We start from the raw sequence: 19,605 nt of genomic DNA on the forward strand, positions 1-19,605 counted from the left end.
GCTTTACACAATTGATGTGTGTATGGATTGCAATAACAGTTGTATGAGCCCCTAATAAAATGTTTTTTTTAAAAAAAGCCTGCCCACAAGAAGTCTATTGAACTATACATTACCCAGAAGTACAGTAGTAGTAGAGCCATCAACCAATCACTATGTATAATAGCAAATTTTTTTAACTCCTTGAAGCACATCTGTGTGTTGGGAAAAAGTAGAAACCCTGGTGACCTTGTGAGAAAAGGGTTGCTAACCTAAAGGTCAGTGGTTCAAGCCCATCAGTCACTATGAGGAAGAAGGGTGAGGCTGTCTGTTCCCATAAAGAGTTACAGCCTCAGAAACCCTACTTAAGTCAGAATCAACTCAATGGCAATGAGTTTTGTCTTTGGGGGGAAAATAACTTATGTGCCTCGATTTACTCACGTGTATAATGGGGTTAATATTAGTAACTGCCTTCTCGGGCTACTTTGAGAATTACCGTATATACTCGTGTATAAGCCAAGTTTTCCAGCACAATTTTAAGGCAGCTTTTGTGGGAAAATTAGGTGCCTCGGCTGATATTTGGGTCGGCTGATACCTGAGTAGATACGGTAAGTGGGTTAAAACGTATAAAGTGCAAAGGGGAAGACATCAAAAAGTATGTGGGATATCTCACTCTCTTTTAATTTCAGGTTCCCACAGACTGGGTTTGATGTCAACTTGGCTGGACCAGGATGCTCAGTGGTTTGACAGTTGAGGCCTCCTCTGTGATGTGATTGAAAATAATATAATCAAGTGCTTGATGGGATCTGCAGGGCGTCAAGCAGTTATTTAGGGTATGGCCCTGATTAGGTTATCTCCTTAGGGACGGGCCTACTTGATATTTAAGTAGATGCCATAGAGAACTTCACTTCTTCTTGGTAGCCTGGATCCCACATTTGTTGCATAGTGAGGTAGTTAGTTTATTGTGCCAACCTGGCCGATAAACACGTGGGGTTAATTGAAGGGCGGAGGGATACATGGCTCAGTGAGCCTCACCTTTCTAGTTCTCGGGTCTCTTGCTTTCTGATGGTCGGACCAGGGTGCAGCTGCCTTGGCCAGTTCCCTGCTTTAGCTGGCAAAGCTCACTTCCTGCAAGACATCCCCAAGGAGAAGCCACGTGGATCTACCCCGATGCAGCCCTGGGTACTGGAGCAGACGTGTGGAGACCCCTGCCAGCACTGAGATGTTTACACACTCACTGACTCGGCTTTCCTCCTGCAGTCGGCATCATTGCGTCTGTTTTGTGAGATGGAGGAGGACTTTGTGGATTGGTGTCAGACATATGGGCTAATGGGTTAATGTTGGACTTGTGGGCTTGGGCAGCATTGGGTTGGGATGTTTTCTTGATGTGCACTTAACCTTTATATAAAATTCTCTCTCAGACGTGTGAGTTTCTGTGGATTTGTTTCCCTAAAGTACCCAGACGAACACATAGATTTCTGGTTCTGGAACCAAAAGCCCACCATACTACGTATAGACCCGGAGTGCTATCAACAACCTGCCACATTGCCTGCTGGCCCTGGGCACTATCAGAACCTGCCACATTGTCTGCTGACCCTCGGCACCATTAGAACTTGTACACCTTAGATTTGTTCGCCTCTGCCAGCCACAGGCCTGATCTGCTGACACCCACTAGCCCGTGGATCTCCTGCGTCATCTTCCTGCTTCCTGGTCCATTGGCTCTCGCAAACGCACAGTTCAGAAAGAGGCGCCAGCGTAGCATCTGACCTATAGACTTGAACCAGACTAGACTTACCCGCTCCTACAACTGTGTGAGCCATGTTTCTTGATATGAACTTCTCTTTATTTATAACTACATAAGCATCACTGGTGTTGCTTCTCCAGAGAACCCAGCCTAACACACCAGGAAAAGGGTATAGCCACAACGGTAGTAAAGACCCCCGCAGCTCTAAGGCACTGCTGGCAGATAAGAGGCTACGGCTCCTCTAGCAGAGTCTGAGTAAAAGGCACAAAGGACAGTCAGGGAACACGAGGAGGGTAAAACAATGCACTACACATCAATACTGTCCAGACCTGTGCCATCTTCATGACTCTTGATAGGACTGAATACATTTTTTTGGCTGCTGTACTTTATTGAAATATCCTCCAACCAAGGGGGCTCATCTTCCAGCACTCTATTAGGTAGGTTATAACCTGTACGATTTTTACTGGCTAATTTTTAGAAGTGGATCACCAGGCCTTTCTTCCTATTCTGCCTCAGTCCCCACCCGTCTGTCAGCTTGTCATATTGTGGTGGCTTATGTGTTCCTGGGGTGGTAGGAGCTGCAGCACCAGTATTATAAAAATCCAGAGCATCACCTCTGGTGGACAAGATTCAGTGGCGCTGTCAGACTTAGATTTAAGTCTGACACAGAACAGTGTTAGTTAGATAAATATGTACTTCGGTTTAAAGACCAACATAAGTATCTTTAACCCAATTTATCTTAATTAGTGAATAATATACCATGTAAGCTCTGGCTTTAGAACCTATGATTAAAGAAGTATGCCAGCAATTCCCAAATCATGTCCTACAGAAGGACTTCAAGCAGGAGTACTCTAGTTCCTTCTTGGATAGCCAGAGTACATTTAGCACAGGCTCTGAGACTATGTTGAATATTGTAAAAATCATCTCTTCCTTTTACATAGCATACCTATTAAAGAACTTGTTTTCCGTGGAGCACAGTTTATGAATCCCTGCCACACATAAGCATCTGTGGTACCTGTATTTCCTTGATGTCAGCTTCTCTCGTTCCTGAGTATTGCATGACTATAAAATGCTCCCATACCACACATTTTCAGCTCTATGGCTTTGGGGCTTTTTTATAGGAATTTTCATTTGAACTCACTCTCCTGGTGTCTAACCAGGCCTCTAAACAGAGCCGTGGTCTTACCTTCCCTGAAGTCCCTGAGGAGCAGTGTTCCAGGAAAGATCGTCGTCGCTGTCATATCTCCGAGGGTTGTCAAAGAAATACGATCTGGGACTGAATCCGTGGCTGGGGACCATCCCAGGGTTCATCTAGGAGGACAATTGCGTGCTCAGCATACTTGCACACATTTTACTTCACATAGATAACAGTATGCCCGGGCCCCTTGCAGAAGGCTTACCGTCGATGATCTAGTGATCTGGAGGGAGGTGACACCTGGCTGTAATAGTGTACCTCAAGTGTTCACTTCCACTGCTTTACTGTTTGAAGGGGCTAATATTTATCAGCATGGATAAAATATCAAGAGTTTTGCTTGCTAAATGGGCAACAGTGCATCACCATTTTAATCCCAAATCCTCATAGGAAAGCCAGGCAATGCCCAAAGCGGGCACCCTAAGGTAGGGATCACTCCACAGTGGTTACAAGGCTCATACAACAGCATAGACACTTAGAACAAATTAGGGGGAAAAATAACTATGAAATCACTTTGTGTGAGTTTCTCATCTCGTTTTCACACCCTGCCTCTATAATCAACTGTTCCCCAAGCTAAGTCCGCCTGTGCTAATGAAAGTTGAGACACTGCTTCATGCATGCAACATTTTTTTAAAAGGGAAATGTTTTTCTATTTATACCTATGAGTATTTCACACTGAGTTAATTCCATGGTGGTCGATTCAGAGAGCATGGGCTTGCGGGCAGAGAATCATTTTAATGCACTTTAATACTACTATAGACCAGTAGTTCTTAAACGAGGTCCACAGACCTCTGGAATACCCCTACCACCCTCTCAGGAATCAGCAGGGCTATACCTACTTCACTAAAATATAGTATACTAAGTAACTAACTATACTCCATGGCTACACTAAGATATGATCTGCCCTTTGGACCGTCTGGGTATTTTACTAGTAGTCCAAATGCAGTGGCGAGAAAAACTGTCATGTGACTGACACAGTGGCTGCGACAACAGGCTTAAACCTGACAACACTGTGAGGCTGGTGCAGGACAGGGCCGTGTTTTGCTCTGTGGTGCAGAGGGTCAGTGTGAACCAGAGCCGACTCGACAGCAGCCAACCACAGGGCGAGCCATCGTGAGGTGTGACAAACTGCTTCCACCGCTGAATATAAAAATGATGATCTCATATGTAAACCACGTCATTCACAATAAGAGGCTTTTTAAAAATACACAATGGGAAAACATGAAAACTCACAAATAAACCCACAACGACACAAGGAAACCAAATGACATATTACACTGAGTAAAAAAACAACTGTAATGTGGCCTTAGCATAAGTCAAAGTCATGGTGCCAACTCTGTCACCAATGACGGTGTTCTTCACTCCCATGCGTCAACAAGCAGTAAGCACAGCAAGACAACCAGCTTTATAACCAGCTGTAAGAACTGTGAGTGATGAAGACAGGTACAAGAGTACAGTAGCAGAGAAACTTTTACTACACAAAAAATAAAATCTATAAACATCTACATACTTCTGAAGGCAGAGTCTCTGTCTAACACTTATTCAAAGACTTCTGTCTGCCCTCTTCAATTTAGGGAAAAACAAAACGACAGTGAACTCAAGCTGTATTCCCATTCAACGTGCATCAAGTTTGGGAAACAAAAAGAAATGTGAAGGAGCAAGATCAGGGCTCTAAGATTGATGGGGTATGGTCTTCCAGTGGACAGGATCGGGGCTCTAAGACTGATGGCGTATGGTCTTCCGATGGGCAGGATCAGGGCTCTAAGACTGATGGCGTATGGTCGTCCAATAGGCAGGATCAGGGCTCTAAGATTGATGGCATATGGTCTTCCAATGGATAAGATCAAGGCTCTAACACTGATGGCGTATGGTCTTCCAGTGGGCAGGATCAGGGCTCTAAGATTGATGGGGTATGGTCTTCCAATGGGCAGGACCAGGGCTCTAAGACAGATGGCGTATGGTCTTCCAATGGGTAAGATCAGGGCTCTAACACTGATGGCGTATGGTCTTCCAGTGGGCAGGATCAGGGCTCTAAGACTGATGGCTATGGTCGTCCAATGGGCAGGATCAGGGCTCTAAGACTGATGGCATATGGTCTTCCAATGGATAAGATCAAGGCTCTAACACTGATGGCGTATGGTCTTCCAGTGGGCCGGATCAGGGCTCTAAGACTGATGGCATACGGTCTTCCAGTGGGCAGGATCAGGGCTCTAAGACTGATGGCATATGGTCTTCCAGTGGGCAGGATCAGGGCTCTAAGACTGATGGCGTATGGTCTTCCAATGAAGCTTTCCTACGAGAGTCTTTGCGACCCTCAAAGAATGAGCGGGTGCATTATCGTGTTGGAAAAAAAATTAAAAATTCCTTGGCACAACTCTCCTGGTCTTTTTTCCTCACCAATGCAATTTTCCATCTCTTAAACTTTCTTCCTACTAAGTTTTGCCTGGTGTCCCTCAAGATAAACCATCAAGATGACCCCTCTGGAGTCCCTAGCAAAAGTGGCCACAACCTTCTAAACTAACCTCTGTGCCTGGAATTTAAGTGGCCAGCAGCTCCTCCTTGGGAGCCCTGTTCTGCCTAGACTTGCCTGTCTGTGCATTGATGAGCGGGAGCCCTGGGAGCACTGTTGTCTAGTTTACATTCATTTTTGTGGATTTCATTTATCGATGGTTTACTTACCACCCACACTTGAAAATCTCAGCTTGGAGTTGTATTTTTTAACCATGTTTTTTTCCCGTTTTTATTATTAAAAGATCACTTTCTTGGGGGCTCTTACAGCTCTTATAACAATCCACACATCAGTTGTATCATGTATATCCGTACATATGTTGCCATCATTATTTTCTAAACACTTACTTTCTATTTGAGCCCTTGATAGCAGCTCCTTTTTACCCTCCCTTCCCCCACCCCCACCCCCGTGACCCCTTGATGAATTAAAAATCGTTGTTATTTTCATATCTCACACCAACCACTGTCTCTCGTCCCCCAGGCGGGGGAGGGGTTTTTTTGTTTTGTTTTGATCCCTGTTTTGTTTTTTTTTTCCATCATTTTATTGGGGCTCATACAATTCTTATCACAATCCACACATACATCAATTGTGTAAAGCACACTTATACATTTGTTGCCCTCATCATTCTCAAAACACTCGCTTTCCACTTGGGCTCCTGGAATCAGCTCCTCATTTTTCTTTTCTTTTTTTTCCCCCTCCCTCCCCACTCTCCCTTCGCTCATGAACCCTGGATAATTTATAAATTATTATTTTATTATATCTTACTCAATCCATGTTTTTTAACTTGTTTTTTTCAAATACAAGTGAGGTTGTGTCACATTAGGAAAACGCTTCATCTCTTTCCTCTGGCCCTTATGGCTTGGTTTTGGTGCATTCTCTTTCTTTGAAATGAGTCTTGGAGATAAAGATACAACTTGTATTTCTTCGGTAAAATAATGCTAAGTGGAAAAACACATTTAACTCCAAAGGCAAGTAAGAGGAAATAATTTTTTTTAATTTCTTGATAAAATAGACCAAGGTATTTTTTATATCAGAACAGAACAGAAGAGATGGTTAAGAGGCTAAGTGCCATTGTATATTGCATGATTAAAATGAGGAGGTGTTTTCTACAAATACAAACAGCTTTACTTACAGGATCTTTGGTAGGAGCTCTGACTCGGAAGAAATAAACCACTAAGGTAGTAGGTAAGAGCTCCCATACAAACAGGACCGCGCCAAACACAACATATCCCGCATCGCCTAGCTGATTCTTCAAATCTGCCTGTTTCACAGAGGGAGAAATGCAGAGTCAGTAGACCCAGGGCAGAGACAAGACATTCGAGTTGATTCTACGTAATGTGGACAGAGAACAGTACCACTGTAATGTAATTTCGTCTCCCCTCAATTATGCATGTTGAAATCCGATGAGAATTGCAGGTGGATGGTTATTTAGACAACAAAGAAAAGATGATTATCTTCTTCAAAATATGCACATTTCCAATTTGACATTTTATCACTTCACCTCAAAAGATCTCCTTATGTCCAAATGAAATCTCTCAATTATATTTAAACTCATCTATGAATAGTGAGACTTGGGGGGGGGGAGGGTTCCTTCTATATTCTTAAAAGATTCATACCAAGCAAGTCAACTTTATTTTTTTTTAAATCGTTTTATCGGGGGCTCTTACAGCTCTTATCACAATCCATCCATATATCCATTGTGTCAAGCACATTTGTACATATGTTGCCATCATCATTTTCAAAACATTTTCTTTCTACTTGAGCCCTTGGTATCAGCTCCTTAGTTTACTCCCTCCCTCATGAACCCTTGATAACTTATTCTTAAAAACTTTTCCCCCATGTCTTACACCGACCACAGTCTCCCTTCACCCATTTTTCTGTTGCCCACCCCCCTACGAAGGGGTTATATGAAGATCATTGTGATCGCTTCTCCCTTTCTTCCCTCACCTTCCTTTTACCCCCTTAGTATGCAAGTCAATTTTTTAATTTTTCTTCACATAACCCACATCCAATTCTTTGAAAAAGACTTTTACTGGCATGTACGTCACATATCATATGATTTAACCAGTCAATCATATTAAGAAGATTTGTACAATTATCACCATAATCCATTTCAGAACATTTTCTTCCCGTACTCATTCTTGTTAGCTCCTCATTTCCCTCCACTCTCCCAGGCCATGCCTCTAGGTAATTATTGATTCAGTTATTGTCTCTATAGATCTACCAATTCTGGATTTCATATACTGAACAGCATACAAAACACAAATAGGAAGCAAATAAACAAATTAATCCCTATTCAAATCAGAAAAGCCTTAATCAAAAAGAATGCAGAAAATATTAAAAACTGAAACAACTTTAAAACGGGTAAAAAGGGAGATCAAATAATAAGATACTACATCTGATCAACCTAATAACTATATCTGTTAAGATCAATTTTACAGATTCTCACTCACTCACTTACTCTCTCACTCTCACACACAAAAAACAAACAAACAAACAAAAAGATCAATTTTACAATGCTCGCTGTCTGGAGGCAGGATAGTTGCATTACTCAACTATGGAGGCTTAATCCATATGTGGACCCTGCAAAGGGATTTTTGGGCATCCATTGTTAGCCACAGCCTTCTGAAAACTGGGTGTCCACAATTTAAGCTCTCGTATTCCCTCCTTCAGATTTGGATTTTATTATTCACAATCCTTGGATCATACAGACAGGTGTGCTTCTTCCATGTGGACTTGACACCATCCATAGCTACTTATTTGAAGACAAGACTTTAAGACCCTAGATGCTATTCTTTCTGATAGCCAGGCACTATCTGGTTTCTTCAGCAAAGTTTGCTATAGCACCCATATCTTCATGCTATAGCACCCATATCTTCAGTGATCTCTTCATTGGGCAGAAGCCATATCATAGGGACTAACTGTTCATAAATGGGCTAGAATTAAGTATGTGTCCAAAATGCATTCATATACCCCTGGGGTTTGTTTTTTTTAAGTACCTCCAGTTTATATATTTCTCCGATCACTTTAAAGACGTCATTATCATTTAATGATAAACATTATCAGTCATCCCCCTAGGGCATAAAGTAATTCTATTAACAGTGTCATTAATTTAACCAATGGTATGGAATTTAAAACACTGTGGAGAAAGGAAATTAATACAAGCATAAGATGGCTTCAGACAGCAATACGTGAAGTGTTGACCTGCACAGATTAAACTCTTAAGTGACTTCAAACAATGAGTGTTGGTGATAGGGCAAAACTTTTAATAACACTCATTAATAAAGGGAAAACCATTCCAGCCAGATTAATATGTCATTATAAAGCATAATAAATTCATTGGGAACCCTTAAAGCAAGAGAGACAACAGTGTAAGACATGAAATAACAAAAATAATATGTAATTAATTATCAAGGGTCCATGAGAGAGGAGGGAGCAGGGGAGGGAGGGGGAAAAAATGAGCTGATACCAAGGACTCAAGCAGAAAGCAAATGTTTTGAGAATGATGATGGCAACAAATGTACAAATGTGCTTGACGCAATGGATGGATGCATGGATTGTGATAAGAGTTGTACAAGCCCCCAATAAAATGATTAAATTAAATATATATATATAATTGATCAAGGATTCACGAGGGTGGGAGGATGGAGGAGGGAGGGGAGGAAAAGCTCATACCCATGGCTCAAGTAGAAAGAAATTGTTTGGGAAATGTTGATGGCAACATATGTACAAGAGTGCTTAATCCTTTTGAATGATGGGTTGTTATAAGATTTGTAAGAGTCCCCCCAATAAAATAATTAAAAAGACAAAAAAAAGCAAGGGATCCAAACCAAAGTTCAAAGTGCCAATTCCATAACCTTGAGCTAGCAGGATGCTTCTTCTCACACCGAGGCATTTCAGCCTTATGTCCAAGGGAGTATGTGGGCTGCTTAAATCTGCTACAGGTGAGTTTGAAGTAAAGCCCAGTTCACCTACTGGGATTTCCACATCAAGTCCTTCTAGCATGGCCTCTGAAAGATGTTGCGCAGCACAAAAGGACAGAGCCCAAAGGCCCAGTCAGTAGTCTGTAGCACACAGCCTGGGCCCCAAGGGCTGCATAGGAACTAGGTCAAAAGTGTCCCATTGGGAACATAGTACCAGGCGTATTCTCCCTTGGGTTCTGCATAAGTACTGTGAAGAGTGTTTCCCCAATAGGAGGTTGCTCCTCCCGGCTAACCCACCGATAGTAATGTCATCCCCTTCTATTAGACAGACACACCTCCGTACCCCCATCGTGACATGACTTTACAGTAGGGTTCACTTCGTCCTCTCGTGGGAGTGTCGGATCATGTGGGGTAATCTTAGCGCAATGTTGTAAGACAACTGAAGAGTCTGCTCCCTCTCCTCTCAGCTTGAAAAACTGACCCGGGTGAGGTGCGAGCTCCCCTGGTGAAGTGGTTTGTAAGATGTACATAGGAAAGGGGGTGGTACATGGTTCATGAGCACCAAGCAGGCGCTCTACCTCGCTCCGGGGGAGGCCAAATTAGAAGATTCCAGGGCTTGAGAACAGAAGCCTGCCTGCTTGATGTTTATCCTCACAGTAGTGGTCTCAGGACAGGATTTGTCATTCAGATCCAATTCTTTGCCCTTGAAAGTATGGATTCTGGACCGGTGAAGTCGCTACAAAGGCCTGGCACCATGTCCCCTTTGTACAGCCAGTGGCAGGGCCTCAAGAAATGGAACGTTCCTGGGGTCTGGGCAACATTGTCACCAAGACCGTCATTTTAAAGAAAGAGAATATACCAAACCCAAGCCTGAAAGTCCAATGACACAAAATGATGGCTCTTGCTTCTCCCATCATAGCAGTAACCTTAGTGGCTCTGTGGGTTAGGCCCTGGGCTGCTAACCACAGGGTCAGCGGTTTAAATCCATGAACTGCTCCATGGGAGAGAAGGGACGCTCTCTACCCTCAGAAAGCCCTATATCAGGTCACTATGAGTTGAAATCGGCTGGTTGGAAGGTTTAGGTTTTTGTTTGTTTGTTTGTTTGTTTGTTTGTTGAGCTTAACCAAGACTAATGATACAATCTAAATAGTTCTTTAACAGACTACAATTAAATCTAGACTATACTAAGTACTGTATATACTTGTGTATAAGCCAAGTTTTTCAGTACATTTTTAATGCAGTTTTTGGGGTAAAATTAGGTGCCTCGACTGATATTCGGGTCAGCTTATGTTTGAGTCTATACTCCTCGATAAGATTACTCTGACCTTTGCCTCTCATATTCTATCCTCAACACATCTCAGTGGTACAAGGCTCCCTTTCCATCCCACATGTGTATCTACAAATGTATTGAACTTGTGGACGTCTCTGTCTTGCTGGATCCTGGATGATTTCTGTTTGCAACATCAAACATTGAAGAACTCTTTAAGAAGCACTTGATAGAGTGGGACTGAAACATGTTATGGGACACAAAAGCATTCATTTACATGGTTTGGGGGGGGACTGTATGTGTGTGTGGAGGGGTGTATACACATCTCGCCTCATTTTCCTAGACAACATGTGACATAGAACAGGCAAGGCAGGCACTATCACCCCCATTTTACAGATGAGCATGCGGGCACCCCCAAGTGACTTTCTTCTGTTCACACAACAACTGATCAGCACAGAGACAAGGAGCTGGCATCTCTGAGCAACACAGAAAGCTAAACCTCAAATGGTCACCAGGCGGAAAGTACCCTCCCAGGTGAGCCCACTGACCTGGTCAGATACGTTGTACCAGTCGTAGTCAAAGGAATGGACATTCTTGTTCTGAGAAAAGGTTAAGATGAGCAGGTTGTAGCAGGCTCGAGATGTGTACAGCAGGATGACAGTCACCCCGATGGCAATGACTTGACACACGGAGGAGCCCTGGAATAGAGGGGTCGTGAGAGATGTGCCTCCTGAGGGCCCAAGCAGCCTCTGGCCCTTCCGTCGCACTTGGTCACCCGTTGGGGATCTTAGGGTCACTGCGGCCATATGGATCGTCAGTCAGAGCCTTCTACCTTAACTCCACTCTAAACCTCACCTCATTCTACAGCCCTCCCTTAAAAAGCTCACATGACCTTCAGAGAGACCCATCAAAACCTGGGCACCTGGTTGGAAGACAGCAGTCTGACCCAGGTTTGTTTGTTTTTTTTAGACATTTTATTAGGGGCTCATACAACTGTTATCGCAATCCATACACACATCAATTGTGTAAAGCACATTTGTACATCATTCTCAAAACATTTTCTCTCCACTTAAACCCCCGGCATTAGGTCCTCATTTTCCCCCTCCCTCCCCGCTCATGAGCCCTTGATAGTTTATAAATTGTTATTTTGTCATATCTTGCCCTGTCTGACGTCTCCCTTCACCCACTTTTCTGTTGTCCGTCCCCCAGGGAGGAGGTCACATATAGTCCCTTGTAATCGGTTCCCTCTTTCCTACCCACTCTCCCTCCACCCTCCCTGTTTCGCCACTCACACCACTGGTCCTGTAGGGCTCATCCACCCTGGATTCCCTGGATTTTCCGTTCCTATCTGTACGAACAAGCAAGACAGGTGTCTTTTGAAATTATTCTTCTTCTTTTTTAACCTATAGCTGTTCCCTACTCAGCTCAGAGAAGTACTGTACCCTCAACTTATAAGCACAAGAAACGAGCTCAATGCCCAAGCCACTGGCTCTAGGGCGGCGAGGACGGGATCTCAGGGGGATGCAGCTAGCAGAGGCCACTGTGCTGCTGGTCGTAGGTGGAGGCAGCAAGCAATGCCTCCAAGTCTTCGAGTTTGGGGACCCAGGAGCACTGACGTGACTTAGGAGTCCCTGAACTTAGGAGTCCCATTGGAGGTGCTCCGCTGCTAACAAACGATTAAAGGTTCAAACGCAACTAGAAGCACCTTGGAAGCAAGGCCTCATGATCTACTTCTGAACCCGGAGCCACTTCGGAAGCACAGTTCATCTCTTGCACACATGGAGTTGCCCTGAATCAAACCTATTCAATGACGATTGATTTGGATATATTGGGGATTACTTGGAAATCTAGAAAATTTGCCCCCATTTATGAAGTTATTCGTTTTCAAAATCAGTTAATGACTAGTTGCTAGAAACAGAGAGGTCACACAAAACAAACACGCAAAAAATTATGTTTGAGTTTTTTTTATGGAAATCATTAACTAGACCTATGATATTATTTTACTGATGGCAGCTGATTATCTTGTTTGCCATATAAGCAATCTAAATAGTTCTTTAACAAACTACAATTAAATCTATACTACACTAAGTACCATATATACTTGTGTATAAGCTGTGCTTTTCAGTACACTTTTAATGCAGTTTTTGTGGTAAAATCAGGTGCCTCGGCTGATATTCGGATCGGCTTATGTTTGAGTATATACGGTAATATTCCAAAAACCTATAAAAAAGTCTACCCCTTCTATTAAAATCATATGGAGCCCTGGTAGTGCTGTGAGTTAGCTGGCTAACCTCAAAGTGGGCGGTTCAAATCTGCCAGTGGCTACACAGGAAAAAGATAAGGCTGTTTGCTTCTGGAAATATTTGCGGTCTCAGAAACCTTCAATAGAGTTGCTATGAGTTAGAATTATTCAAGAGCTCAGCCAGACCACAGGATATCTGAAGACAGTTTGTTATTTTGATGTATGAAGTATACATTTTGATCTATGAATCCCTAACAAAGACAGTACCATGGGAGAGAGAGCTGCCCCATTATCTTCAGACCAAAGATCAATTCCAGCCAGATGGGCAACAGGGCAAAGCAAGTACAGGGGTATGCCACTGGCCAAACTAAGAAAGAAAACCATGGCAAAGTCACGTGGGCTCACCCAGCCAATCAGAACCCAGGCCATCTACTGCCTGACTGCCACACTCCTCCGACTGTCCCAGACTCTCATGGTGCCCTGGTCTGGGTTTGGAATTTGGAGAGCTGGGGTGTCCGTCTGATGAGGAACACTGTGAAGCCAGCTTCGGGCAACCTCTCTGCCCTTCTTCACCACACTGGAGAAAGGTTGTGTGCACAGCAGGGACCCCATTGAGAGGCCAGAGCAGCCCTCCCACCTGGTGTGTGGCTCCCCATCTGTGAAGGTACCCCGACACAGAGGAGCACGCTGTGAGAGCTGCAGATTAGGTCCTGGGCACAGCTAGTCTCCGCAGGCGGCCCTGGAGTCAGCCTGGTCTCCATCCCTGCCTGGTCTCCATCCCCGGCTGGTCTCCATCCCTGCCTGGTCTCCATCCCGCCTGGTCTCCATCCCTGCCTGGTCTCCATCCCGCCTGGTCTCCATGCCGGCTCTGCTGTCTACCAGCAGTGTGACCAAGGCAGACTCCTTAGCCTCTGGGCACCTCACTGTCCCTATCTGTGGTGCCCTGGCCGTGAAGTGGTCACGTGTTGGACTGCGATCTGCATGGTCACCGGTTGAAAACCACCAGCAGCTCCAAGGGAGAAAGACTGGGCTTTCCACTCCTGCAAACAGCTACAGTCTCAGACACCCACAGGGGGTCGCTGTGAGTCAGCACTGCCATGATGGCAGCGAGTAGTAAGTGGGTGTCATGATGTCACCTAGTCCCACAGGGTTATAAAGATCAAATCCGTTTTAGACATGGAACGTGTTGGCCACGTGTCTGAAGACGTAGTAAAATGGTTAGTACGTGTTTGCTCTTGATGAGATTAGTGCAACCACTTCCTCTGGGCCAGCAGTTCTCCACCGGGAGGGGGGGGCGGGGGGTGTCACCCGATTCCTAACAGTAGCAACATGACAGTGGTTGGGGGTCACCACCACATGAGGAGCTGTATGAAAGGGTCGCAGCATTAGGAAGCTTGAGAACCCCTGCTCTAGGTCCTTAAGAAGCAGTTTGAACCGGGGTGTATAAAGGCAGAGAACTAGCTCTCCGTAGTCATTCTGCAAACTCCCCTACTCTTCACGGTATCAGATGGGAACTCTTCTTGCACGCAAAGCTCCGTCAGTCAGCTGTGCCGTCACAGGCATTCGGGGGTGAAAGATGGATCCACTTGCCAAGCGGAGGGCAAACTTCAATGAAGAAGAGCATCACGGTATTTCCACCCTACCTTAGACTCCAAGTAAAGGTTGGCTAGGGACATCTTGGAGATTTTATAGAGACAGAGGGAGAGAGAGATGGCACACAGCACGAACAGTGTGTCGTTGATGGCCACGCGCACTGAGACAATGATTTTCCTCTCCCAGGTCCCTGTCTTCACCAACACGGCGCAGGTCAGGTTCACCAGCAGGAAGACAAGGCTGATGAAGAGGGACACCAAGTAGAGCGGCAATCTGGAAGAGAGGAGAGGCATGTACAGCACCATCCCTTGATGCTAGAAGCAAATACAAGCATGTTAACTATCAATGAAGAGGCTAGACTTCAGAGACAAACAATCCTGGATTTCTAGTACAAACTCGTGACTTCAGCAAGGTACTTACCTCGAGGTACCTCAGCTTCAATGCCTGCGGGTGGGCGTGAGGAGGAACGAGGCCATAGGCAGCATTCCAGTGCATGCTCACAATGGCCAGCTGAGAGCAGAGACCGGAGCTTCAATGTCAGCTGTAACAAGTCCGCACCTGAACCTTGCCCTCTTCTGAATAAGACTCAACAAGCCTTCCTTTAGCAGGTTTATGAGGATTAAGGGAACCCGTGTTCATGAAGTGCTTTACCCACGAGGATAGGTTTCTGGTGCCAGCATGGCTCCCAGAGGAACATGCGGGCACAGTTTAGCCTGTCCATCAGATCACAGCTGGATTGGAGGGTGGCTGAGATCAAGGGCTCCCTGGAGGTGGGCCACTCTCTCTCCACTTCACCTTCCTCTTGACAAGCCACATGGAGCCAAGCTGAGACCCGCGAGAACTCTGAAGATGCTTCCACCTCCCCAGGATCTATGAGACTTGGCACCCCCTGGCCTGTGATCGTCCTGCATTTTGCAACATTGATTGTGCTGTGTGAGTCTGAAGAGGTTATTTATGGACTAGTATCAGACTTAGGAGTTAACACCTGATTTACAGGCTTGATCTGGATGGGGCTGGGACATTTTTTTAATAAACAATTACTCTTCGATATAAAGTTCTTCGTTATACATATATGAGTGACTCTGGATTTCGTTCTCTAGTCTACCTGGCCGAACAGTCACCCAAAGTCACCGGCGAAAAGGGCGGGGATCCAGTTAGCACCCATTTTCCCTGGGAACACCACTGCTCCCAGAAAAGGATGCTAAGGATGGGCTACAACTTGTCGGAGGCTAAATGTATGTACACAAGCTACTTACTGGGCCTGATGGTGTAGTGGTTATACGTTGGGCTGCGATCCACAAGGTCAGCAGTTCAAAACTATCAGCCACTCCATGGGAGAAAGATGGGGTCTTCTTTTTCGTTTCATCATTTTATTGGGGGCTCAAAAAACTCTTATCACAATCCATCCATCCATCCATTGTGTCAAGGACATTTGTACATTTGTTGCCATCATCATTCTCAAAACATTTGCTTTCTACTGGAGCCCTTGGTATCAGCTTCTCATTGTTTCCCCTCCCTCCCTCCCTCATGAACCCTGGATAATTTATTTTTAAAAATTTCATGTCTTACCCTGACCAATGTCTCCCTTCACCCACTTTTCTGTTGTCCAGCCCATCCCCCTGGGATGGGGTAATAGGTAGATCATTGTGACGGGTTCCCCCTATCTACCTCTGCCTTCCCCTTCCCCTCCTGGTATGGCTATTCTCAATATTGGTCCTGAGGGGTTCATCTGTCCTGGATTCCCTGTATTTCCAGCTCTTATCTGTACCCATGTACCTGCTCTGTTCTAGCCAGATTTGTGAGGTAGAATTGGGGTCATGATAGTGGTGGGGCGGGGATGGGGGGGCGGGGAGAAGCATTAAAAGAACTAGAGGAAAGTTTTATGTTTCATCGGTGCTACACTGCACCCTGACTGGTTCATCAACTCCCTGTGACCCTTCTGTAAGGGATGTCCAGCTGCCTACAGGGTCTCCATTCTGCACTCCTCTTGATTCGCAATGATATGATTTTTTTTTCTGGGTCTTTGATGCCTGATACCTGATCCTATTGACACCTGGTGATCACACAGGCTGCTGTGCTTCTTCCACGTGGGCTTTGTTGCTTCTCAGCTAACATGGCCGCTGTTTACCTTCAAGCCTTTAAGACCCCAGATGCTATATCTTTTGATAATCGGGCACCACAGCTTTCGTCACCACATTTGCTTGTGCACCTGCTTTAAGACGGGGTTTTCTACTCCCATTAACCGTTACAGTCTTGAAAACTCACGGGGGCAGTTTCTCCCCTGTCCTACAGGACTGCTGTAAGTTGGTATCAACTGGATGGCAGCGAGGAGGATTCCTTGGCCATTCTTTTTAATTTTTCTAAAAATCATTGTATTTGGGGACTTGTACAACTCTTATCACAATCCATCCATCCATCCATTGTGTCAAGCACATATGGACATACTTTGCCCTCATTGTTTTCAAAGCACGTTCTGTCTACTTGAGCCCTTGGCATCAGTTCCTATCAGTGGCCATTCTTGACCTACAGTTTCTCAAGAGTCCTGGCATCCTTTGTGACCCATGTCAGGTCCAAGAAAGACTTTTTCTGATCAGCTGCCTTGTATCCCTTCGGAATTTCCCGCATCTTATTTTGACTGCCAGGGGACAACAGTCAGTTGACACCCACATAAGGAACAATGTGGCTTGACTCCAAACAGCTGAGTGGACTGTTTGCACTGCCCATCTGAGAGCAGAAAGCCATCAGCTGAAGTGGGTTTGCAGCGAGAAGGAGCTGGGAGTAACTCTAGCCATCACAGACGGGAGGCGGGGAAAGCTGGCTGAGGGAGCCCAGGTGAGCGCACGCGGTAGACCCGGAGTGCAGGTGGAGGGCTAAGTGCTTGCAACTGCCATTTCCTCTCCCGCCCTCAGACGTCAGTGAGCTACAACAAGCCCCACTCAGGCAAGCTAACTCAAAGGGCATTCAACGAAATGACTGCGACCTTGGCAAAGTCTCTCACCACGTTCAAAACCCTGTTCACTCCTCAGACTTCACTCAGCTCACACGCATTTCTCTCAGGGAGCCTTTTGGGGCCCTCTCCCTTTTTAAGCAATCCTGGCAACAAGCTGTTTTCTCTGGCATCTCCGGCCTACAACTTCATGGACGTATCACCGTGTGAAGGACAATCCACGCACAATGGCTGCTTCCCCTGAGCACTAAGTGCCGTGAGGAGAGGCTGTGTTTCCCCACCACCTACCACGTTGTACTTCGTGAGCGCTCAGTACCTATTTGTTGAAGAGGGAGGGAGGAAGAGCAGGGAGGAACTGATCCAAGTTAAGGGGTGCGTTGAATCACAAAACCATGGCATGGTTGTTGGAGGACAACTGTTTACTAATTCTTGTTGTTATCGTGAGTCGTCATGATTCTGGTTCAAACTCAAGTGGACCTTGTGTGGAACAGAATGAAATGTGGCCTGGTTCTGTGCCGTCACAATCATTCATAGATATGTGTGAGTGCGCCGCTGTGCCTATTCCAACCCAGGGAGTGCAACTGGCAGTACCCACATCAGTCCACATTCGGTCATGATCCATGGGTTTTCCCTGGCTGGTTTCTGGAGAGCCTGGAGAAGAATGGGAATTCCAGAACACTTCACTGTGTTCATGTGGAACCTGTCCACGAATCAAGAGGCAATGGTGTTAAGAAAACCAGGGGGATCCTGCATGCTTTACAATCGGGAAACGGGGGTGTCCGGGCTGCATCCTTTCCACCATGCTCATCCATCTGTCTGCTGAGCACCTCACCAGAGAAGCTGGCTGATGTGGAGAAAAGGGTGGTATCGGGATTGGAGGAAGACTTGTTAACAGCCTTCTACATGCACATGGCACAACCTGGCTTACTGAGAGAGTTGAAATACTTGTGGATGATGATCAAGGATGACAGCCGTCAGTATGAATTACAACAATATAAAGAAAACAAAAATCCTCACAACTGGACCAAGAGGAAATATCAGGATGAATGGAGAAAAGGCTAATGGTGCCAAGGATCTCACCTTGCTGGGCTCCCTAATCAGGGCTCATGGGAACCGTAGTCAAGAGAGCAGGGGCACGTGCATTGGATAAATCGGCTGCACGAGACCTCTCTAAAGTCTTGAAAAGCAAGGATGTTACTTTGAGGACTAACTCAAGCCACTGGAACCCAAGCCATGGTATTTCCCATCACCTCACATGCAAGTGAAAGTTGGACACTGGAGAAGGGAGCCCAAAGAAGAAAGCATGCATTTGAATTCTGGTAACGGCAACTGATATGGAAAGTTCCATGGGCTGCCAAGAGAATCAAGAAATCCGTCTTGGAAGAAGCTCTCTAAAAGCAACCATGGTGAGACTTCGTCTCACGTGCTTTGGACGCGTCGTGAGGAGAGGCCGGTCCCTTGAAAAGGGCGTCATGCTTGGCAAAGCAGAGGACGACCCTCACCAAGATGGATGGAAACAGGGCTGCCACAGGGGCTCGAACATAATCATTGTGAGGAGGGCGCAGGACCTAGCGGTGCTTCGTTCTGTTGCACGGAAGGCTCGCAATGGCGCCTAACAACAACTACTTTTGGAACGAGACGACCAGGCCTTTCCTTCTATCTGTCTTTCTCTCTCTACGGGAGCTTGTCCACCATGGGCAACCCTGCTGGTAGCAGAAATGCCGGTGGCATACGTGGCACTACCAACATGCAAGTCACACCACAGATAGCCAACTGGCAAGTGGTGGTAGAGAAGTCCCATAAGCAGCGTATCACCGTGGCCACTATGTCTCCTTGCTGACCGGTAATAACTTAAAATTGAGCAGTTACACTTCAAAAAGGAGAGGGAGACCAGTGCAGGTGCTTCACGACACAGCCCAGCAGGGGTGCTGCTGCCTCACCAGGCCTAAGCTGAGACTCAGAAATGAGGCCGACAGATGGAGGGGGTGTGCTGCAGCCGAGGAGGGGCCGTGTACGGCAATGGCCGAGAGGAGCAGAGTGTGGGAGTCAGAACGGCAAGGAAAAAAGAGATTCTGCCTGGGGCTGAGGCGCAGAGGAGGAGGAGGAGGAGAGCAGATTAGCAGGTCACGGTGAGCAAAGCAGCAGTAAGGGTGAGCTGGGTGGGTTTAAAAAGGGATCAAAATAATAATTTATAAATTATCAAGGGTTCATG

General features: G+C 45.7%; 1 protein-coding gene across 1 annotated transcript in view; it reads right to left on the reverse strand.

Moving 5' to 3' along the window:
• The window catches only part of GPR137B (G protein-coupled receptor 137B), a 65,111-nt gene that overhangs the window by 2,988 nt on the left and 42,518 nt on the right, over window positions 1-19,605 (reverse strand). Inside the window, exons 3-6 of the mRNA XM_004711773.2 lie at window positions 14,497-14,719; window positions 11,160-11,309; window positions 6,554-6,682; window positions 2,907-3,031 (exon numbers count right to left, since the gene is read on the reverse strand). Of these exons, the coding sequence (XP_004711830.1) occupies window positions 2,907-3,031; window positions 6,554-6,682; window positions 11,160-11,309; window positions 14,497-14,719 (627 nt within the window). The remainder of the gene's footprint in view (window positions 1-2,906; window positions 3,032-6,553; window positions 6,683-11,159; window positions 11,310-14,496; window positions 14,720-19,605) is intronic.

Source organism: Echinops telfairi, unplaced genomic scaffold, assembly GCF_000313985.2.
Source record: "Echinops telfairi isolate 266 unplaced genomic scaffold, ASM31398v2 ScPeMD7_655;HRSCAF=1070, whole genome shotgun sequence".
Taxonomy (NCBI): Eukaryota; Metazoa; Chordata; class Mammalia; order Afrosoricida; family Tenrecidae; genus Echinops; species Echinops telfairi.